Genomic DNA, 24,823 nt, shown 5'->3' on the forward strand with positions numbered 1-24,823 from the left:
TGCTGTACAGGAAATCAGGCGAGGTCAGACTTCCGGTGTGAAATCAGACGGCGGCCAGTAACACAAATCATGGGTCTCAAGTCAGAGGACGAAATTTTACATAATTCCATGACGGAGGATGACCCAAACAGTAACATTCAATTCAATAAAGCGGCGAAACAAACAAGATGGGGCCCCCGGCACGCCGGAGCAAAGGAATTGGCGAGCCAGTATACAGCAGGTAGGTCAGCTGTCAAGTGTCAGAACTTGCTTGGCAACCTGCAAATAATGCATGTTGTGGTGAAAGAACGCCAAGTACGTTATTGCATGCAATATAGATGATAATATTATACATGTAATGTTATATTCCCGACCCAATTATCCATACATTAAACACTGTACCTTACAAAATTTCAAATCGCCGAAAAGGAAAAAAATCTGTTCTCTTCCTGGATATCTAATACGAAGTTATATAATATGCACATTTTGGTGATTTCTATCAGCTGTTGGTCGGTTGAATCACAACCGTTATTAATGGGTTGAATCATCATGTTTGCATAAGAACAATCGTATGCACTGATAATTATGTATCGGCTGAGATAAGAATTTTTTATTGTTTCATGGGAGATATACACAGAAACAAATACAGACAGCCCTATGCGTACACGTGTATGCTTTGACTTTGTGTCTTTATCTGTGTGTTGTCCCCGTCTTATTTATGTCAGAATTGTATAAATTCATGTTTAGACTTGCACATATGTTTTTTACTATGCAACATTTACATACAACATGTGCAACATCTACAACATCTACCATATTGTTCTTGTTGTATCATGGCATCAAGTACATCACAACCTTGTCTTTCAAGACATTCTACTTTGAAATACCATTGTGCATCAATCAGCTTCTGATGAAAGCATTAAAACAGTATCTAATCATCAGGATTATTTTGATGGGTTTAACTGACCAGCACAAAATGTTTCAAAAACACTTTCATAAGTGTATGTCAAAATTTAATAATGACGTTATTAAAAAACAATTTACAATTTGTTTTTGTCCACTTGGTTTTAATCTCACATCAACAATATGAGCTTATGTTATTTATTGTTATTTTTACTTGGTTGACTTTGAAGGTCAAATTTGTATGCACCTGCATATAACTTCAGTAGCAAAGACTTCCAATAAGATATTCACATAACTAGGAACACCTGACCTGGATATTGAAATAGTATGTTGATGTTGTTATGTCTTCATCATTGGAGCAGGAGATATTATTAACAGTTGTGTATATCATAATGTGGTATTAATACAACTTTGTCTATTTCCAATCAATCTGATATTCATTTATTCTGACGATGTGATGTATTTAATAGAATTGTTGTTCCATTGTTTAACAGTTTACAAAATAATCTGATGATGTGAAAGGCTGATGAAGCTGACAGCGGTAGAAACTAACAGTTTCAGTCCACTAGTCCTTATAATGATAGCATATAGCAAAACCTTTAAAAATGGCAAAATTCTACTAGTTCTTAGGATACCTTTACTTTTGGGCAGTTTGGCAAGGACTATAGGACTAGTGCCAATTTCTAACCCTGAAGCAGTAACTCTCTATATCCTGTTATGCAGTTGATATTTTTCTATAATAAAATCAACAAAAACCCTTTCCATATTCATGAGAACTCTGTCAAAAACGGAGTCAATTGTACGATTCCAACTACATCATGAGCATGTGTTTAGGAATCACTATTAAATGGTTATGATACCAGGTATTCGCAAAAAGGGGAGCGTATCCTGCCCCACACGTGGCACCCATCACAAACACATGCATTGGCAAGTCAATTGTTCACCTGAAAAAAAACACGGGAACATGTGTTACAAGGTCTTTGAAAGGCATTTAGAAGTGATACACATAAGGAAGAGAATAGATGGATGTCAACTTCATTATAATGAGGAACACAAAGTTTCAGAGTATATGCTTACTCCTTCATCAGGTGAATGAATGCCATGAGGCAGAGAGCATACATATGTACATGTAAGGACAACAAAATTAATAAGATAACAAAGGGTAGAAGCTAACTAAGGAAGCCAACAGATGATTGGTGCTGATAGGTGATTGGCAATAGACAAAGGAAGCCCATACTTAAGTTATCATAGATAAGTAATTGGTCATGGACATTGGGCAAATGGGGAGGCCGGGGTAATTAGCACTGATAGGTGAAAGAATGGACACAGCAAAGGGCAAATTTACATGAAGGGAAGGTTGACTTTTGGAAAGTTGAAGTCCTCCCTCTTGTCATACAGTCATGTGGAGATTGTTTTGTCACTGAATCTTTATCATGTTTATGTATGGATATAAATATGAAACAGATGAGGCTGTCTCACTGGTCTCCTTTATTTCTGGTTGAGGTGGGTAAGTCAGTGAAATGAAATTGGCTATTTGATGGTTATTGAATGATATCAGATCATCGATGCAACTGAAGCTTAAGTTAAACTTCTAGGCCAGATTACCTTGTTTTAACTTTGCCAACCAGATCAGGAATTTGTTATGCATAAAAAAACAGATCAGCAAGAACATGAAGAAGGAGGCACAATTAGGGGCACAATTAGTGCCCATTGGGTTGGCTACTTCCTGCATGAATGTCTTACCCCCAAGTTTTACATACATATTGTTTTCTCAGTAAACTTCAGATGGCAATTGCTTTCATTTTTGACAAATTGTCCTGAACCTGAAGATAGATATGTAACTATATCTATCATCAGTATGTTTTGTAACAAAAGCTCCATGGACCAAGGAGTGAAGTTTTTCCTTAAGTTTCTCATGTGGGATAGTGGTGTACATAGTTGAAAAATCAAATGTTTTGACCCAATTGAACTTAGCTCTTTTCTGAGAATGTAAAAAGTCAAGCAAATCCTTTGTGTTTTTGAGAATCCCTATGGTGTTAATTCCCCTTGTCAACGATACTTTCTGTGAACATAAAGCAAGGTCTATAAGTGATTACAATCATTGTTCCATTACCTCATCGCTTCAGGTGAAGTATGTTGAATATGTATATTTGTCTAGGAAAAAATAACTCCATTATAATATATTAATAATATAATGAGATCCGACTAGATTGATTAGTAAGGATAACCAGCACTATTTATTATTGAATGTTAATTTGATCACATTATCATAAGATTTAACCATAAAATCATAACAAATATTGATCAACAGACTTGATAGCATCCATTTCTTGAAATCCATTCTACTCTATATTCATGATATTATGGCTGTTGGTTGAGTCAGTCAGCTGCAATTAACAATGGCAAGCTGCAAGTGAACAGCAGACATGTAGTAAACTCGGTCAAAGCATGTCACCTTTGTTTGGCCTTCATCTGCTACTGCCAGCTCCGCAGCATGTTCAGTAATACTTAGCATGCTGAAAGAGTATAGTGTTGGCAGCATCTGTGAATAGCGTTAGGTCACCTGCAGTTCATGGAGAAGTTCGACATCTCTGCCATGTCTACTGCATGGGACATAAGATGGACAGCCCTTGGGCATGCAGAGTTCTATGATATTGGGTCCCAGTGCCAGATTCACCCTAATTATCAGGGCTTCTAGATAATGTATTGAGTCATTCAGCTATGTTAAGTATTTACTCACAAGTTATTGTTCACGTTGGCTGTTGTTGTTTTCTTTGGGCATGCAATGTATCTGCAGAGCTCCAGATTACCTTTCGAGTAGTTGAGATTTTACTTGGTTTCTATTTTAATTGGGTTATTACATTTTTCATTGGTTTACCAATATATTTTTTACTCATCTATTCATCACTCGATTGGGTGAACATTTTGAGATTTCAAAAGGAACGAAATAATGTTTTAGATGCATATAAAGATTTTAAAGATATACTTGACTTAGAAAGTAAATTAGCTCGTTTTGGAAATTAGCTCTGTTGTACACATGTTGAAAAAGCTTCATTGGCTTTTACGCATGCTGTTTTTATACATTTGAGTTTTTCATTTAATGCATGCATTTCTGTACGCAAGTTAAATGAAAGAAATTTGGTTTTGATTATGGGGGGAGGGGATTTTACGCAAATAATCAGCTTATCTGTAGCGCTCTATCTGTAATCCCCTGAATTCTGCCTATTAAATATTTTTACAGTAAACAAGATTTATGTTATGGGTTATTCAGTGCAATCGAGTTGATGCTGCAGTCCATCACTATTTAAAGATCTGTAAAGAAATACATGGACACAGTATACATGGGGTTATTACACAAAATATTGTTTTGCTGCTTTTTTTTAAAAAATGTTGATTTATATTTGTACACAAAGTGAAAAAGTGGAAAATAATTGGGTAATGGTGATTTGGCATATTTTACACACCACATGTTCATGGATTTCAACGAAGTAATGAATGCTTGCATCACTTTCCGCCTTCCTCCCAGATGAAGCTGATCATGATGAAGAAACTTAATGCTGTCTATTGCAGAGTTTAACCCAACACTAAGTCCTAGCTTTGTCAGCAGGAATAGCTGTCAATACCGTATTGATTATTGAATGACGACAGGCTGTACAGCTGATGTGAAATATCAGTTGAGAATTCAGAGCTCTATTTCCAATTTTCCCCACTCCTAATGACCATGAATGATCGACAGCTGTTAACATAATGTTTACTGGTCCACCATATCATTGGTATCATTGATGTTACAGTGCTCATTTAGCTATATGAAAAAAACAACCTATTATTGAAAAATGCAACCTTATATTTATGTCGACATGCACCAAGTGAGTCTAAGGTTTATTTAACATGCTACATCTCTAATCTCTGCATCATGTGTAATTTGTCATGCTTTCATGGGCTTGACATCATCAAACTTTGGGTACTTCAAGATTGTGTGCACATGTTCCAACAATACCTCTTTAATTTATGTGACACAGGCAGCAGACCAGCCTATGTTTCAACTTTGATAAATTTATGGAACCAGGGTTCAACCTAGTTTTGTCTGATGCAATTGATTTTTCATATCAACATGCAGCTGGTGCAAGTTAAACCATGTTTCTTACGGCTGAAATAAATCATGTTTGAAGGAGGACATTTTTTTCTTTACCGCAGAATTTTGTAATTTTTGCTGCAGGATTTTCGTCATTTTACTGCAGAAATTTTATAATTGTATCACAAATTTCGTCTGGGACCGTTAAGCTAATACAGGAACAGATCACAGAGGGTTAGCATTGAAAGTGCTTGTCGTTTACAGAGAAGCTGTCTACTGGACTGGAGCTAAAGATCATATGCAGTGTGTTTCCAGTTCAGTGTGCTGAATGAATGAATGATCTGCTGGCTAGTGTTGACAATTCACAATGTTCATTGGGGTATCATGTTGCCAGACATAATGTCAGTATTTCCACGATTATCCACACCTTGTTGAAAACAGCTATTGACATGCCATGCATATATATGCCATATGCACGATTCAGTCCAAGTGCAAAATAAAAGTGGCACCACCTTGCATGCTGAGGAGACAAGGCCAACAGCTGGCCTAGAGGTTGATCCCTGACCATGCTGACTGTGCATTACTCTGTATGATGGTAATGGGCCAGGTGGCTCAGTTATCTCAGGCGCTACAATATACTTAGCAGAGTTGCATCCTGGATGTGTCAACAGTAGGGCTGCAACGAATACACTATGAGACAAATACGATTCGTAACACGAATATAGGGTAACGAATACGAATATTTATTCACGAATACAATAACAAGTCAGCAGTTGATGTATTATTTGTTATATTCAGTGAAACAATAACAACATAAATTATTTGACATGGTTTGTTAATTATTAATAATATTATACATTTCTATACTGCACTAATCAAGGAACTGGTGTCTGCTCAAATGCGACAATGACCAGTGACAACAACACTATCAAATTACGTCTTTTGAAGACATCTATGCAAATAATATGTTCTTATGGATATTTTTAGGTACAGGGTATGTAAATGCACGATTGCATATTCATAAATATTCGATTCTAGTGGCCATGAATAACAAGTTCAATTCACGAATGGATACGGTTCGATTCACCGAATATACGAGTGAATTGTAACAGCCCTAGTCAACAGTATGCTCATGCTCATATTTCGCCAAAGACTTTCTTCCCTCATTTAAGCTGACATGCTTTGATATTTACTGAAGTACTGTTCAACGTGTCATAAGGGTTAGGGCACAACTTATTCCTTAGATGATGGCTAAAAATTATTCATTTTGCAAACCATGCAAAAGGGCAATATTTTCTACTCACTGTCTGCATTGCTATATGGCTGAAATAATGCTGATGCGATGTTAAATTTTAACTTCATGTGTCGTTTTACATTTTATTCAGTTTTAGAAAATCCATAAACAAATTTAGCCTCTCAAAAGAATCCAAGATTCCATGCCATGAGGCATATTTACTCTGTACATTATACATGCATTTTCCTGGAGCTCTCTATTTTTGGGCCCATGGGACTATTGGCTGGCAATGTGATGTTTGATTTTCAAGAATTTTACTGTGTCACTGCACATGCTCACAGGCCTTAAGTCTGGTATTTAAGGGGTGTCATTAATTGGAAATTTTAGTATCAGTATATGGACTCCAAAGTTTTGCGATATATCAATAGCATTAATTCTATTGTATCATGTATGGTTATAGCAGCGGGAGAAACTAACAGTTTCAGTCCACTAGTCCTTATAATGATAACGTATAGCAAACCCCCTAAAATGGCAAATATCTACTTGTCCTTATGATATCTTTACTATTGGGCAGTTTTGCAAGGACTACAGGACTAGTGCCAATTTCTAATGGTGTTATAGGTACAAAATTACCAATATAGATCTACATTTAATAAATTTAATGTTAAGTATGAACTAGGCGGATCCATTAATACTTAAAGTTGAATTTCTGCCCTTTCTGTGGCAATGAAGTATTTATTTAGAATGGATATTCATAAATTTGTATGGATAAAGCATCCATATTACAAATTTATTGATACATCAATATCATGATATACAGTGACACCCCTATCTTATTATGGATGTGCATTTTAACATCAGATTGAACACAATAAACCATTTGTTAGCGGATAGCCCACCCCAAAAGCTATGGATAATAGATATGGATTTAGCGTTAGGTATGATAACATCTTCTTGAAAAATTTTTTTTTAGCATTGTACTTTCATCTTGTTATTTGCGTCAGAGACAACGAAATAAATTTTATGGTCTCGGCATGTTGAGGATGTTTAACTGGTTCAGGATGTTTTCTCTCTGCTCCATGCTGATAGCCAGTTTATTGTTTCAGGGAAGCGACTCCAGGAAGTGGCGTGTTTCTACGTGACTGTTATACTGATGGCCTTCAATGGTATACAGTTAGTACGTTACTTTGAAATTGAAAACTGGTACTACATACTACCTGCAGCACGTAAGTAAAAACTTGATTATGTACTGTAACTCAGTTTGGCTGAGTGAAATTTTGTGCCACTTCTAGAAATATTCTAGCCATGTTTGAAGGGGAAAACAAACAGGCGTGACAGGATGCAAATGAGGAGAATTGAACCCAGGTCTTCAGCTAGACTAGCAAATTCTCAAACGCCATACTCAATGCGCAGTGTATGCTCAAAGCGCTGCATTACTGTTACCCTGGTAAATGGATCAGTGTGCACACTATTTTTCATGCGACTCCCTGCATAGGGTACCACTCCCGCTGCGTGTGAGGTGCTAGAAGGTTAACAGTCACATAACCATCTCATCCTTCTGGGTACCAATTCACTGCTGGGCGAACAGAGACATAGTTTGAACAATGTCACTTGCCCAAGGAGATACCATGTGTGTTATATGTGCTTCAAGGTCGAAACTTGATTAATTTCACCTGGTTTTTTCACCCGTGCTCTGCACACACAACCATTTCCTACTAGGATTCATATTAATATGGTGATCAGTGCATGTTCAGAGAGTTCGAACTCGAAACTGTCTGACAAGTCAAGTTTGGTATTCCCCGCATATTCTCACAATCCTCACATCGATTATCTGTACTTTTTCTCCCAATACCGATTGTCATATCTCTTCCACTTTTGGATGCGATCCCACTATGGGGAACAACTCACTAGACACTTCCCTCTAAAATAGATGTTTTCCAAATTCACAAAGTCATAAAGTTGCGAGCGTATGTTGGAATCTCCAGAAATGAACAATGATTTATCATGTAATAATCTATTCTTCATTCTTAATTGTTCTTTGCGATTTATCGCTTAGCTATCTTATTTAACAGATAAATGGATGGCATGGCATATTATAATTGTATTTTCTTTTGTTTCTAGTTCTAGGAATTTTATCAGCAGACTTTTTCAGTGGTCTGGTACATTGGGGAGCGGATTCCTGGGGCTCAGTAGACCTGCCAATTATTGGCAAGGTAAGGCAAACCCCTGATGTTATAGCTCCACTTGTTTAGTGGTGTATCATGCTTAGTAATTCCAATGCCAAAGGGGGCACAGGTGGCCCAGTTGTCTAAGAAACCTATGATTGTGGGTTCGAATCCCGGTTCGGCCCGATTATGTTTCTAGGTATTGTCAGCACCATACTTACTCATGGGTTTCACCTAAGTGGTAAACGTCTAAGACCTGCATCACTTGGGGCTTTCCTCCTGCATTAAGCTGACATGCCATGATATAACCAGAATACTGTTAAAAGCAGCGTAAAACACAACTAACACTCACTCCAATACCAAATGCAGGAAGGATTCTTTATTTACAGCTCATCAGGACAAAAGGTCCAAGTAGCTTATGTCATGCACTGGAGGAACCTGAAACTTTATTAAGAGGATCTCAAGTACCACATTCGATGTCATAAGTGCCCCGCTGTAATAAGCACCTGCGGCGATATTTGCTAATATATTGGCTAGTGAACAATCCCAATAAGCAGATAAGCACCCTTCCGATGGATCAATGTACACAAGACTTATTTATTTGTGTGTAATACGCACTCGTGTATTATATGCACCCTTAATTATGGGCAATTAAATTCTTGAAAAATATATCTGTCGTATATAAACATTTCAGGCTGTCAGCATAAACCACGAAATTTACGATTTTTCAACTCTGTTTGGTTTTTTTCACCAAAATAATATTCTAATAAGAGCCCCACATTTCTAATTTTGAGACCGCCCTGGGTGCTTATTACTTCAAATACGGTATTATTATTAGACCCAGATTTGTTCCTGACATTCAAATAAGGGATTTGTCGGGGGATGTTAATGAAAATATATTCAAACTGTGATAATTATTAAAGATCCTTTCCTTAGATACCACAAGTCCGAGGAAGAAGCGACATTGATGTGATGTGTACCAACACAATGGGTTTCAGATTTGTAAAAATGAATGAAATATTGGTTAAATTTCCACGAACCACAAGACTTTATGGACAGATGTAGGACTGTAATCTGACTTCGATTTGTTCCTTGCATCAAACATCGCCAATGCTTTGTATAAACTATGCTCCTCCATTGCCAGTGAATACGTATGGGAGCTTTGCAATGTAGTGTCTATTTCAACCAGCATCTCCAGCAACAGCTTGGTTACTAGGGGTGTCAGGTATTACCAGTACATCGGTAAATTGAAGTTCATTCATTCCACGATACGTATCACAGTGTCTTTTTTCATGTTCGATATATCAGGTGATTTCAAATTGGGATTTTTATCCTGTGTTAAAGTTATATACTTGCCAAATGCCTTCGCTGCCCTGGTGTGAGCAACAGTATGTTGTACCAGCAACTTGTTGTGTTCCATGTATGAACTTCAGTTCATACCTTAGTGTATCAGATTGTTTCTGAATTAAAAATTTAGAATTACGGTATACAATATATTGTGATACAAATCGCAATACGGCCTTCTGCATTTCAAAATGTTGTGATATGCTTTAAACGCCCAACACCTATCCCTATTGGTTACGGGGGGCACAGGTGGCCCAGTCGTCAAAGGCGCCGCGATTTGCTGTGCAGAGTTGCGTCCCTTGGGCACGCCAGAAACCTATGATTCTGGGTTCAAATCTGTGATATAACTGGAATACTGTTAAAACTGTTAAAAGCGGTGTTAAATCCAACTCACTCACTCACTCACTCACTCACTCACTCACTCACTCACTCACTCACTCACAATTGGTTACAGCTTTCTACTTTACATATTGCTGCAGTAGGGTTCACAGAATGTTCTTTCACAGAATAGGGCCCATACAACTGTGAGTTAGGGCCCACTGACAGAGACATGCAACACGATCACACAGTGGTCATACGTGTTCACATGTAATAGAATAGCATAGTGTGTACAAACTCCAGGAAGTATTGATGACTGACATGGAATTGAAGGATTTAGTTATATAATATTTAATTGACAAATTATTCTTCAAATTGTGGAATTTCAGAATCCAAAAGTTCCAGTTGATATTTTCAGTGTATATATAGCACTACAAACGCATTACTCTCGGAATTAAGTTCAAGAGTTCAAATTTTACCTTTAATTTGGAAAGGAAATCATACATTAAAAATATTGCACTGATGGAGCTGAAGCTTTTTATCGAAAATAAAATATCTTATATAGTTCTCATGATTTTCCAAGAGAGGAGGGGCTGTCCTGTAGCCTAGTGGTTAAAGCATTTGCTCGTCGCGCCGAGGACCGGGGTTCGATTCCCAACATGGGTCCAATCTGTGAAGCCCATTTCTGGTTTCCTCAATGTGATATTGCTGTAATATTGCTAAAAGTGGCGTAAAATCAAACTCACTCACTCACTCCAAAAGAGAGATGATACTTTACATGAATATTTTGAAGCCTGACAAAGTTGTTTGAAGTTTTACACTGTCCTCACATTACATTCTCTTTACGACATTTCAGAGTCCAAAGTAACACTGGGTCATGACCCAGTTGGACTAGTTGCTCTCTGTCATGTTTACCACACTGATTTGTGCACTTCGTCACCTTGCTATGTGATAGTTGTCATGTCTGGCCTGGCCATGGTATCCAGGGTGAAGTGACCATAGCTCCAGATAGGCTGTGTAGGTGCATAAAATGTGCAAAATTAATCATCATTGCCCCATTAACAATGAGTTTTCAAAAACTCTCTGTGGTAACCTCACCTGTCCTTGTGTCATATTGGTTGTGTGATGTAAAGTAGTGTCTTAACTATAAATACCACCCCTTCTACTTCCTGTTATAACCAGTCTGTTGCTGTTATATCACTGTTATAACAGACTAGTTAATAATTAGCATGAACATGGTTAAAGTCAAGTGGTCCTTTTCATGATTCTGTTAAAGTTTGCAGGTCCCTAGATTGAAATAAATCCTATAGGTACAAACCTCAAAACTAACCCTGAACATCAAGGGATCCTTGTCAGAACCCTAATGTTAAAGGTTTAACATTTAAGAGGTCCCTAGGTCATTTTGATACAAATATTGTTGGTGCAAACCTTAAAATTAAGCGTGAAAGATAAGGGTCCTTGTGATATCGCCAATGTTATTCATAATTTAGAGGGTTTCTAGATTCTATAAATAAATACTATAGGAGCAAACTTGAAGGATGCCCAGGCCATCCTCCTCCTCCCTGTACACACACACACTCTCTCACACTCTCTCGACCTCTACTTGTTGATCGATCAATCGATCAAAATTTAGTCAAACTGTCATGGTAGGATTATTTGTTTGTTGTTGAACGCCGCACTCAGCAATATTCCAGCTACATGACAGCGGTCTGTAAATAATTGAGTCTGGACCAGACAAGCCAGTGATTGACATCATGAGCATTGATCTACCTTAATGGGATATAATGACATGCATCAACCAAGTCAGCAAGCCTGACCACCCAATCCCATTAGTCACTACTTGCATAAACAATGATAAAGCATGGGTTGCTGAAGACCATTTCTAACCCAGATCTTCACGGGTTGTCAAGGGAGGAGCAGACCTAAAGGACCCCTCTTAATTTCACACACTCCAAACACACCTGCCCTTATATCAAAACACTGTTCATTTCAAATATTTCTACCATGCACTGGTCTGGTTCAAGTTGAAGGTCAGTGTAATTTATAGGTGTTGATAGTGACATGAATGACCTGGGTATAGGTCATCAGGGCTTCCACGGTATCAGTGAAGTTATCGAGATGGCTGTCATGCTGACATGATGAGTGTCACACATAGCACAGTGGTCCACAACTGTTATCACATGGGCATGCTGAGTAGAATGTCAGGATTGTGTGTGTGTGTGACCTGTAGCACTTGTCTTGACGTGCTAAACATGTATGATTAGTTCATGATCATCAAGCTTTAACTAAAATAATATCTTCAGTGGTAGAAATTGGCACTAAAGTACTCATGGAAATGATAAAAAACTGTTTTGTGGGATTTAATAACCGACACAAAGCATTACGTAGATGTAAATACGAAATAACAAAACAACTGGAAAAGTACTAGTCTGGATTTGCTAGTTTTATCTCTGTGCTCAATACAAAATGTACTTTGAATATTTATATATTTTGTATATTAACTGCATTTATTTAAAATCTGAGATCGAAAAAAACAAGTTTTTTTTCATTTCCGTGAGTACTTTTAGTCCAATAGTCAAGATGACATGAGGACGAGTAGAAATTATGAAGGTCTTTGCTATGTGTTATCATTGTAAGGACTAGTGGACTAAAAGTGTTAGTTTCTATCACTGATCTTTGGATAAGTCAAACCAGTTGTTACACTGATGATTACATTGCTAATCATTGCATAGATAGTCTTGATCAACTTTTTCACATTTCACCTCGTCTCTGAAACCATTTCGGCATACTACCATTGTGACCATGGGGGTAGCACAGGGTCTTTTCTGGACCTAGTCAAAGGCTGATAGTTGACCCCGAGTCTGTAGCAAATATCAGTAACCATGGTAACAATTCCCAATTTGAATTTAAAATTTCCCAGTTTCTCAGAATTTATGAAAAGTAGTACATTCAAACAATCAAATTTTGAACAATGTACAGGGTAAGGATTTTTCCCAATGGGGATGGTCGGGTAGCCTCGTGGTTAAAGTGTTCGCTCGTCACGTCAAAGACCTGGGGTCGATTCCCGACATGGGTACAATGTGCAAAGCCCATTTCTGGTGTCCCCCGCTGTGATATTGCTGGAATATTGCTAAAAGCGGCGTAAAACCATACTCACTCACTCACTCCCAATTGGCCTGCCAAAGGCAACTGGTTTGGACTCCTAATGTAACCAGAAGCTACACTCCCTGTGATATTGTATTATTAATAAATAGTTAATAGAAAATGTTTTGTACATGGAATATAATTATAAGTGTAAACCACTATTTTGAATGTATATGAATGTATCTGTGTATGTATGTATCTATATATGTGTAAAGTGTGTCAAATGGGGAGCGTAGGTAGCGGCCAATTCTCCTTAATTAAATGGTTTTCTGAACTGAGCAACAGAGGCTAGTGTAATTGGACAAGTAGGTAAATCTTGGGTGAGAACATCCAATCTGATTAAAGAGGGATTAATAAGTTTAATTTTCAGAGTTTAATAAGTAACATTAGAGAGAGAGACTCCCGTGTGCGAAATACGCATCAGTCGGAAAGCGCAAGTTAAATCTCCAAAGTAAGTAAGTAAGAGAGACACAGGCCAAACCACGTAACAGCCAATAGACCTGAGTTAAGATAACGAATCTTAATAAATCATGATAAATAGGATTATCAAGGAGAAGAGGTCCAATCCATGTATTAGTCACTAGATTGTTGTTTATTTAATCAATTGTGGGTTTAATAAGTAGGGTCAGAGGGTCAGAACTAGACTGGGCTGATGTAACAGTCACTATTTAGATGTCAAATTAATTAATCATTAGATTTGGTGTGAGATAGTTTGGGGAATATCGTCAGTCAGGGGAAACGGTTTTCAGGACACACTAGCAGGTTCAGAGGACAGAGTTTAGGTTGCTTACAGTATGTTTGTTTAGTTCATGATGTTCTGAATTAAAAAACTGTTTGAATAAAGCCATCTCTATTAAGTTGAAGTTTATCTGTTCCTGTTGGCTACTTCTTGGACGTGAATGACAAAGAACCTGATTACACTGGAAAGCATGGATAGCAGATTTTGACTAGATCAGATATCGTAAATATTAATCATGCTTATCAAATTTTTTTTTAACATTTACATACTTATTTTAGTGTCTAAAGGAAGACGCCTAATTGATGGCTACTACATCGATATGCACAGATGTCAGAAATTGCTTAGCCTTTATTAAGCTTTATAGCGTGAGGATATTTGGGTGGGAAGTTGGAACATCAACTCTCAGCTATGACAACCCCCTTGGGATTTCCCCCAGCAACCTGTGACCCGTGAGTGAGTGAGTTGGGTTTAACGCCGCTTTTAACAGTATTCCAGTTATATCACGGCATGTCAGCTTAATGTGGGAGGAAAGCCCGAAGTGATGCAGGTTTCAGACGTTTACCACTTCGGTGAAACCCACGAGTACGGGTATGGTGCTGACAAACCTAGAAACATAATCGGGGCGAACCGTGATTCAAACCCACAATCATAGGTTTCTGGCGTGCCCAAGGGACGCACCTCTGCACAGCGAATCGCGGCGCCTTAGACGACTGGGCTACCCGTGCCCCCTGTGACCCATGAAGATCCGGGGTAGAATAGGTCTTCAGCAACCCATGCTTGCCGTATTAGGCAACTATGCTTGTCGTAAAAGGTGACTAACAGGATCGGGTGGTCAGGCTCGCTGACTTGGTTGATGTCATCATATCCTTATTGCATAGATCAATGCTCATTATTTCAATCACTGGATTGTCTGGTCCAGACCACTGTCATATAGCTTGAATATTACTCAGCTTAAACATATTGTGTTAAACAAACAAACAAACAAACCTGATTGTATGGACCAGAAAAAAACAATATTGACCTCAGATTTCGTACTCATTCTTTAATTGTTTTATTTTATAAGATAGAGAAAAAAGCAGATTGAACATATCAAACTATGTCAGCTACAATCAAGTGACAGAAGTGAAGTTTGTGCCCAAAGCTTTTGAGTTTAAACCTCCTTTCTTGTACATTTTAGTGTTCTTACATGGATTGTTATAAGTTGATCTTACTGGACTACACTGAATTGTACTTGACTCGGGCTTCAGACTAGTGGCTAAAGTCACAGACTGATAGTGTAAGGTGTGAACAAATGGAGACATCTGATTGGCTTAGGTTTGGGGAATACCACATCTGGGGAATTCCCATTCTATTTTTAGTAACTCATGTCAATACTGTAAATTACTTAGAGTCAATATGCATTTCTGTCAAATGACATGTGACTTCTACTCGGCTTTGACTTTGCATACTGTATTCGACGTAATAAGCGCCCACGGCGACATTTGCTAAGATATTGTCCAGTGAACAATCTCAAATAGCACCCCTTCCGATTTATCAATGTACACAGGACATTTATTTGCATATAATACACACTCATGTGTTATATGCACCCTTAATTATGGGCAATTAAATTCTGGAAAGATATATCTGTCGTATATAAACATTTCAGGCTGTCAGCATAAACCACGAAATTTATCTTTCAACTCTGTTTTTTTTTTGACAAAATAATATTCTAATAAGAGCCCCCTATTTTTAATTTAGAGAGCGCCCTGGGCGCTTATTACGTCGAATACGGTATATAATAATGTGGATTATCATTCACACTCTCTAACACTGGTTTGTATGGTCCAGGATGTCACTTGTATTGCTCTAAAACTGCTTATTATGGCACAGAAAACCATATTTTCATTAAATTGGCCTACAATGTCACAAAAGAATTCTCCAAATGCCTCGTGCTTAAAACCTGACATGTTAATAAAGGAGTGATATTTAATACTTGTTATCATTTGTATTCACTTTTTAAAGTAACTCACTCACTCCAATAATCTTGTGTCCTGCAGGCATTTATTCGTCCATTCCGGGAACATCACATCGATCCCACGTCCATAACTCGCCATGATTTTATCGAGACCAACGGAGACAACTTTGCAGTGACTATTCCAGCCTTAGCCAACATGGCATTCAAGTTCCTGACCTACTCACCAGAGGAGATCATCGCCACCTACAACTGGGAGTGCTTCGTCTATCTTTTGGCCATTTTTGTCAGCCTGACGAACCAGGTGGGTAATATCTATCACAAGCAGTCCTTGTGGTCTACAGTGCTGCAGTTCACGGCAGAGTTGTGTCCCTTGTAACTGATCCCAAGATCATTGGTTGAACCCCAGAATCCCAAGGATTGTTTGTGGCTTGTACCAAAGCTACGCCAAACTGTGAAACTTTGGCCTTTTGTCCCACATTTAAGAAATAAATGACTCATGGTGGTTGTGTATCATACAATTAAACAATGTAAGGAGAATAAACAATGACAGCGCAGTGGTTTATTCTCCCTGCAGTGTTTTATTGTACGATAAACAATGACCATGTGTCGTATATTTCTTTTATAAGATGTCAAAATTATGTACATCCTCTAATGGGATGATGATAAAATGTACAAGCTTTAATAATATTTACCCGCATTTAAATAATGACTCCCTGAATCGAATTTTCGAAAATCAGCATTGAAGTAAATTGTAAAGTGCCCCATGGCGTGGGATAGTGATAACGCTGTTTTCTTGTTTGACTGTAACATAATTATCTTTATTACCCATACCATTAAAAGTAATTGAGTTCATAAAAATCGTATGTGCACTAGTGCAAATAACACTTCAAGCTTCAGCATTGTTGACATCATTTTAATCTTATTGTGACGTAAGATCGGAAAGACATCACAGTAGCTTCATAGCTGAAGATTGTTGACGTCTTTTGACAATCGTGGTTTTTTAAGACGGCAGTCGTGATCAGTGCATATTTATCCCCGATTGGAAAAACGGGGGGATATACTATGATATAGCAATCAGCATGTTCGACACCGTCTGATTTCCGTTTCCGCAGCAGAACTTCAAAACTGTTGAATATTACTTGATGAAACTTGCTATACAGATTAGTCTGGTGGTGAACTAATGCCTTTTGATAATTTGGGAATATTTGTTTCTTCACTAAACTGAAGGTGTCTTATGGAAATGAACTAAAAGTCGGGTATGAGTAGCCAAACTCAATTTCCAAATTGCACCAGACAGAGGGATATGTCGCCTCCTGATGGCACATATTCTAATGGGGAGCTCTCGCTCTGATTAAGGAAATACAAGAATTCTGACACTCGTATCGTGACACATGCACGTATAATTTTCTCTATGTATGAAACCAGCTCCTATTTCATGAACATGAAGAACTTACCGTCTGTTACAGTTCCACAAATGGTCGCACACCTACTTCGGCCTGCCTCGCTACATCACCCTGTTGCAGGACCTGCACATCATCCTGCCCAGGAAACACCATCGTATCCACCACGTAGCCCCTCACGAGACCTACTTCTGTATCACCACAGGATGGCTCAACTACCCTCTGGAAATAATCCGCTTCTGGACCACCCTAGAAAACATCATCGAATCCCTCACAGGCCACAAGCCTCGGGATGACGACCTCAAGTGGGCAAGCAAGAGTTGAAATTCGATGACGTCCTTGGCACTCATGTCTCATCTATCAGCTTCATCTTTTATGTATGTTTCATGACTGTGCTGTGAAGTTCTACAACTGGGTTGTAATTATTCGTCAGGAGTAAGTCATTGTAAGTTATTCGTTAATCAACAGATGAAATCGACTTCCTTTGCTTTTGTGGCTTGATATAGATATTTTCCGTACAAGATATTGTGTTTCCAAGCATTTGTGCTATGATTGTCGTATACTTCAACGTACTCTTACGACAGTTGTAGCGCTAAAATCGCTTTGGTAATGAATCCCAGATGTATCATTGTTTATTTCTATTCTAGAATTTATGATTTCTATACTTAATGATAGACTTGTGACATTTACGTTGAGAAAGCTTTCGTTTTTCTGTAAATACTTATTGTTTGATCGTTTGATATAGGGAACAGGATTTATGAGAACAAGTTTGACAAGGTTCCCATCTGATCTTTTTTTAGTTGTATTTCGTTTTCAGAAGTCATTATTAGTTGTACATTCATCTACAGGGTTGTAGTGTGTATTCTACTTACTTTGCTTCTATCTTTTTGTTTGGCCTATTTAACCTCTTGATTTATTTTTTTACCCAACAGGGCTTGTGTCATAAACATGATCAAGCAATTTTATGACAATTTATGTCATAACTCCACTGCCATAACACAGACTTACGACCATGGCTATGGTAAGATGTGAAGATATGAGATGGGCCCAAAATTTATTCCTACTTCTAGATTGTTGTAATGCCTATACTATTTTGTAGACTTACACAGTTGCTAAATTGTTTTGAGAAGCTATGTTTCTATTTCAAGAACTCTACTTATTGGTTTGTTTGTTTTGATATGGGGAACATGATTATGATAACAAGTTTGACATTTGGTTCTCATCGTCATCTGGGAGTGTTCTGCTGATACAGATGCCCAGGGTCGCTCCTGTTGTTTTGTAACCCTTGGTTTATTCTGTCTGACTCTTCCGATTTAAGTTCTATGTCTGGGTACTGTTAGTCAGTTGTTGATTTGATAAGATATTTATTCCATTTTTATAAAAATCAGATGTTTACTCCAAGTTGGTACCGCTCTTCATGGTATTACTAACCCCCATGTCCCTGATAAGAGGTCTTGCCAGGTGAACATTCTACCAGCCAATCAGCATGGAGGCTTGCGCCTTTTCGGTCCAAGAGAGCGAAGCATCAGAGCAGTGCATCAGATTTCAAAAAGTGAATGTTAAAGGGCAGTTCCAGATGCAGAATATAACAAAACAGAATAACACCTTGTCTTTTTATCTGAGCACCATGGCATCTGCAGCCAAAAGAGGGACTATCGAGGGAAGATTTTTGTTTTGTGTTAGTTTCCTCATGGTCGATCAACATTTGACAACGGACAATGTTATTTAAGAATGAAATGAAGCTAAATTATTCTACCTTTCATTTTGTATGGGCAGTCCGAGTTTGCTCATGGTCAACATGAGTTCCCTAATGGAGGGTTTGTTTGGTCTTTATGCAGAGAGGTATCAAATCAAAGTAAACAGTCTGATTTTAGTGAGAGTGGTATTTATTTGCATGTATATTTATGCCACTCGTGAACAAGATACGTGCTTATTAGTTTGAATTGTATTGAAGATTACACAAAAATTAAGGTGTATTCTAAAATCAAATTTGAAATATATCAGCTTCTTTAGCTTGTTTTAAAATACATGTCGTAAGTATTAATTTTGGAATATATTCAAGAGGCTATTTCAGAATAACATTTCTGAGATGAATGAAGCATGACTCAGCAGGAAATATATATGTAGAACTGATCAGTCTGATGATGTCCACTGGCGTGGTGTTACTGGAATATTGCTAAAAGTGGTGTAAAACCAGACTCACTCACTTGCTCATAGCCACCTACAATGTTGGTGGGCACTGTGCATGTGGTATTCGTGCTGTACAGATTTACTCGACCTGTAACTCTTCGTCTTTCCTTGTCATTTCATTAGATACTGACCAATCATTTATTGTTTTGAAAAGGCAAATTATGTAGGCTATTTACTCAAAATACATGTTTTCATATCATTATGGTCATCAATTTTAATTTTGTTATGGTTCAGATACATGTTTTACGTAGACTTTGAGTTGATTACCATGTTTAACATACTGGTATATATTTCTAATGTTTTAATCATATCTAGTAGTCTGTATCATGCATATCTTCAAAGGAAATTGGAAAATATGTTCTGCTCTGTTGCGATTTGTGTTCCTTGAGCCTAAAATGTTCGAGGTTTTTTGTGTCGTTTTTATTTGGAAGGATTTTAAAACATTTTAGATGGATAATACTAATGTAATCTTGGTTTGTGTTTTCTTCAGAGTCTGCTTATTATTTCTTGACATTGTGATACAGTGTGTTTTAATTCATATTTGATATCATGTCTCTGAAACTTTCAAACACTTGTATGTGAGTGTGAAATATTCGGAAATCTCTGCATTACTGTGACCAATCACAAATTACCGTATTCGACGTAATAAGCGCCCCGCTCTAATAAGCGCCCACGGCGATATTTGCTTATATATTGGCTAGTGAACAATTCCAATTCCTTCCGATTGATCAATGTTCACAATGTCCACTAGACTTATTTATTCGCGTATAATACACACTCATGTGTTATATGCATCCTTAATTATGGACAATTAAATTCTGGAAAAATATATCTGTCGTGTTTAATACACAAAGACTTTTCTTTTTTATCATTTCAGGCTGTCAGCATAAACCATGAAATTTACAATCTTTCAACAATCTTTTTTTCACCAAAATTTTATTCTAATAAGAGCCCCCTATTTCTAATTTTGAGAGCGTGCTGGGCGCTTATTCTGTCAAATAAGGTAGGTTATTTCTTTCAACATCGTACTCATTTGACCCAGTGGTCTCCAAACATACTGTGTGTTGATGCCTCATGAGAATATGGCTGCTATATATGCTTGATTAACGGCTTTAAGTTCAATGGCAATAAGTCTGGATCGATCTGATGTGTTGAATCCTATTTTGGTAGTTTCATCAGTGTCACTGACCAATAAGATAGTTCAGTTATTACCTCAGTTCATACAAGGAAATGGGCTTTTCTGTACTTAAGGAGATTGCAGAATATGACTATCAGCTGAATTTAGATTATGCTTGTGGTAATTCTTTTTGTACATTTATATTTTTGAAATTACCCATTACATAAAACAGCACTTCCTTCCTTGTGTAAGGAAATGGTTTCTTTTGTACTTATTTTATCCGCTTGTTTCAAGCTCAGTTTCTAATTTCCGAAAAGCTTCATATCATTACAGTGAAATATGATAAATATTTGACTATGAACATTTTTCAGTCAACACTATGAGAGAGTTCTGACTGCCGTGTATAATGTCTTGATCCCTCCAGTGTCAAGGTGCTTGTTGAACCGACCCCTACATCATCAATATCCATACACGACCCACAGCCTGACTGCACTAATACAGTAGGAGTAGCCGAGGGTGTCGCGATACAGACAGTTGTCATGATGCTACCGAGCTGATATTGTTAGTCGAGGTGTCACAAAAGTAGAATTGACCTGAAATTAACCAATATTCACAACAGCCAAGGGTGGTGAAATGCATCAGTGCTAATTTGCAGACATGTTTTATCAATTCAAAAAAAGGAGTAGTACAATCCGGTTGGTTTGATGAGAACAAAACAAATATTCACAATATTCAAAGAGGTCACGACATGACTACGGGTATACAGAAATTATCATGATATTAAATTGCAGATGTGACTAATAGTAATAGATTAACAAGAATAGCATTGCAAATCAAATGTTTTGAACCAGTTAAAAACCAAGTGTTCAAAGTCATGTTATACAGAAGAACATCGAATGGTAATTTCGTTTGGCCGAATCTGGGTACTCCAAGGAAGCAATGTCTGCACCACCTTCGATGAATAAACTAAAATTACTCCCATGGACATATTTTCATTAGTAAATGGTGATAAACCTGTTGTCTTGTTTATTATCTTTGACCCATCTTTGCTGAGCTAAATATTACTCCCGTGGAGAAGTTGTCAGAACATGAAAATTGCATGTGATATATGTCCATCTACAGGCAACGCCTGACACTGCATTGCTATCATACTCTCTGTCTTATAATACAATACAGCTGCTGACTTCTATATGCTGTTTCCTTACAGAAATCATGTGCGTGTTTATGGATGTACCAAATAAAGGCACTACGAACAAACTAGGTTCATGGCTACATGGCTATTTGTCCTGTTCAGAGTAGATTTTGAACCAAGAGCTTTCAGAAGTCCTGTTTGATATTCCCTCGGTACCTGTCACCTTAAGTGATGTGCTTACAAATACGTCCGCCATTTATCATCTTTGAATTTTCAGTTCAGCCATCTTTTCCGTTGGTTGATGAAGCTGATGTTAGTTGTGTATTGATGTGCGATGTTTGTAGCACTGTGATGTTCTATGGTATTTGTCACTCTGTAATACAGACACTTGATAGAAGAAAAATGTGTTCCCTTTCTATTGGCATGGCTATGGGTATGTATTGTCTTCAGAATGTACAACATAGACCCATGAAGAACATAAGTTATATAAATCGGAGTGAGACATATTTTCGTAATAATGAAGCTGTAGAGTTTCTAACATTTGCATGATGTATAATATGTATAAACATTTTATTTTATAGAATATGTTACATTAGGTCAAGAAATGAAAAACTATATATACTGAGTTAATAGGTTAAGCTGTTAATTGTTTTTGCAGCAAGTATCTTTGTTTTGTCATGGTATTGGACAAGCTTAAAGTGATGTCGGACCTCCGGCTTCTGTGACAGTATTATGTGGTGGTGGTGTTGCCGATGGTGATCATTGTTGACCAATAGGCTGTGCTGGAACCCAAGCTCTATTCTCTGAAGTCACTTTGTTTTAAGGGGTACAGTGCTTAGTCGGTACTGGGAGGCTTGCTCAATTAAACATGAATATAGCTTTGATAATACAGGTCACAGCAGTAGGATTTGATATCTCCATACTGAGACAACTAAACGTTTGTTTCTAATAGTGAAGAGTAAATCAAATATGATACAGGGAAAATTATTTCTATAAATAATGTTGGTTCCTGGCGAAGTTTGTTTGTGCCTCCTCCCATCTTATTTAAGATTAGGATGACATGGTTAACCCAACAATTATGAGAGTAGAACTGCAGACTGAATTCTGTACCAATATGGCAGAAGGTTCATTGTCTCTGTTGTAATGCCATCAGGGCACATGTGTATTGCTGTCAGCACAGTTCTATTTAACATACAGTTAACTACCTAATGAAGAAGGTTATCAAACACGTGCCTTGTAAAAGCAATATTTTAACATTGCAACTGTTTTCTAATTTTTTGCATGGAAAGTGTTTATGAAGGCGGAGCTTTCCATGTATATTTGTCATGAAATGTCTGAAAAAATCAAAGTGTGAGTGATTGCTTATTGTGTTGTTGTATTGTTACTGTTAGTGTTGTTAGTCACGATGTGACTGGTTGCTGTCACGATGTGACTGGTTGCTGTCACGATGTGACTGGTTGCTGTCACGATGTGACTGGTTGCTGTCACGATGTGACTGGTTGCTGTCACTGTCAGATATGGACGACAGTGTATCTGGATATGGTTAGTGTTGGTATTGTTTTAGTATAACTTCAGGGACCAGTCATTTATTGTGGGGGAAGGTGAGGGGAATCAGAAGTGGTTCACCCAAAGATATGAGGGGGAGGGGAGGTCTCTAGGGGAGGGTCATGTAAAATAATACACATTTTTGGGAAGGGTCCTGCAAAAGTTTTTTACTTTTTTTTATAAAATATCAAGTGGTTTTGCTTTTTGTTTTTTCGGGGAGGGTCGTGAAAAAAAGAAAGTGTACAAATACATGTGGAGGGTCATCCAAAAATATCACAAGCATATGGGGAGGGTCAGTGTTTTCTGTACATTAGTGCATCAAGACCTCTGACCCCCCCCACTCAACTCTAAACACACACACACACACACACACACACACACACACACACACACACACACACACACACAAACCTGACCAACACTCCTGTAATAAATGACTGGTCCCTTAGTTCACATTGTCAGCTGATGTGTTTTGTAATCATGTGTATATTATGGTTTAATTTCAATTTACTGTCAGTTTTGATGTATTGTGAACCAGCCAATGAAGTATTTATGATGTTTTTCAAGTTAACAGTTTTAGTTTGGTGAAGATAAAGCTTGATCATCACTGGTTATGGCCTCCAGATATTGTGTCAGTTAACTGATCTATGTTTTAGAAATTCAGAAAACTTTATCAGATTTGTAAACACAATTGATAAACTTAATTTGAACACAATTGATAAACTTAATTTCACAATAATTTCTTAGAGAAGTAAATATTGTTACGACATTGGATGTGATAGTTTTCATAAGCATAATCTGTCTGAAGATAATTATTTATATCTTTCAAAAAATTGATAAATTAGGTATGTGTTATGGATGCTGGTATTTGTACATGAGTCTGAGTATAGAATTGTTGTAAAGAACAAATGTTTGTTGCCACCTGTGATGATTTTTAAAGGGAACTTCACTCAGCAGTGAGAGACCGTTCAAAGACAAATCTGTCAAGTTTCTTTTTTTTCTCAGGGAGAATACCTATTTCCACCGTCAAAAACACATTTCGTACACAATAATTTTTATAAAGTATATGGTGAGAGTTTTTAGGTGTTTCAGTCTTTCCCCAATTTGCCCTCCCTGAACTATACTACTCAAAAGAAGTTAAGCAACACCTGCTATTGTTCGTATGTCTATAGGTAATCAGTCATGCCATGGCAGACTAACTATGTATAGTCATATTAAAAAAAATCAGGTTATTTAACTTCTTTTGAGTTGTATATTTATGCTGAATATACTGACAGTGTGAGTGACCTGTACGAGTCGTCCACTTCAACGGTCAGTGTCAACAATTGTTTATTATATATTGTATTTTTGAAAAAAATATGTGACCATGATTTTGACCAAATTAAGGATTTCTCTATGATTCTATAATATAATATGTGCATATATTACTTCCTCATTTCCTTATGGGTTAATTAATTAGCATTTCAATCAAGGTTTATTTCTACCGAACAAAAGCAACAAATTAGTACTGAAGCCAGACAAATGTGTTTTCATGTTCTGTGATGTAACAGCCTATAATCTGACTGTAGATATACTTATTGAACT

General features: G+C 37.4%; 1 protein-coding gene across 1 annotated transcript; it reads left to right on the forward strand.

The window, feature by feature from the left end:
- Nucleotides 1-29: 29 nt before the first annotated feature.
- Nucleotides 30-23,571, forward strand: LOC139454522 (plasmanylethanolamine desaturase 1-like). Its single transcript, XM_071236290.1, has 5 exons — nucleotides 30-220; nucleotides 7,295-7,414; nucleotides 8,310-8,401; nucleotides 15,938-16,156; nucleotides 17,322-23,571. The coding sequence occupies exons 1-5, from the start codon at nucleotides 70-72 to the stop codon at nucleotides 17,577-17,579; spliced, it is 840 nt and encodes a 279-aa protein (XP_071092391.1). The 5' UTR covers nucleotides 30-69; the 3' UTR covers nucleotides 17,580-23,571.
- Nucleotides 23,572-24,823: the final 1,252 nt, after the last annotated feature.

The sequence above is a fragment of the Haliotis cracherodii genome, unplaced genomic scaffold (assembly GCF_022045235.1).
Source record: "Haliotis cracherodii isolate W230 unplaced genomic scaffold, xgHalCrac1.p SCAF_10, whole genome shotgun sequence".
Taxonomy (NCBI): Eukaryota; Metazoa; Mollusca; class Gastropoda; order Lepetellida; family Haliotidae; genus Haliotis; species Haliotis cracherodii.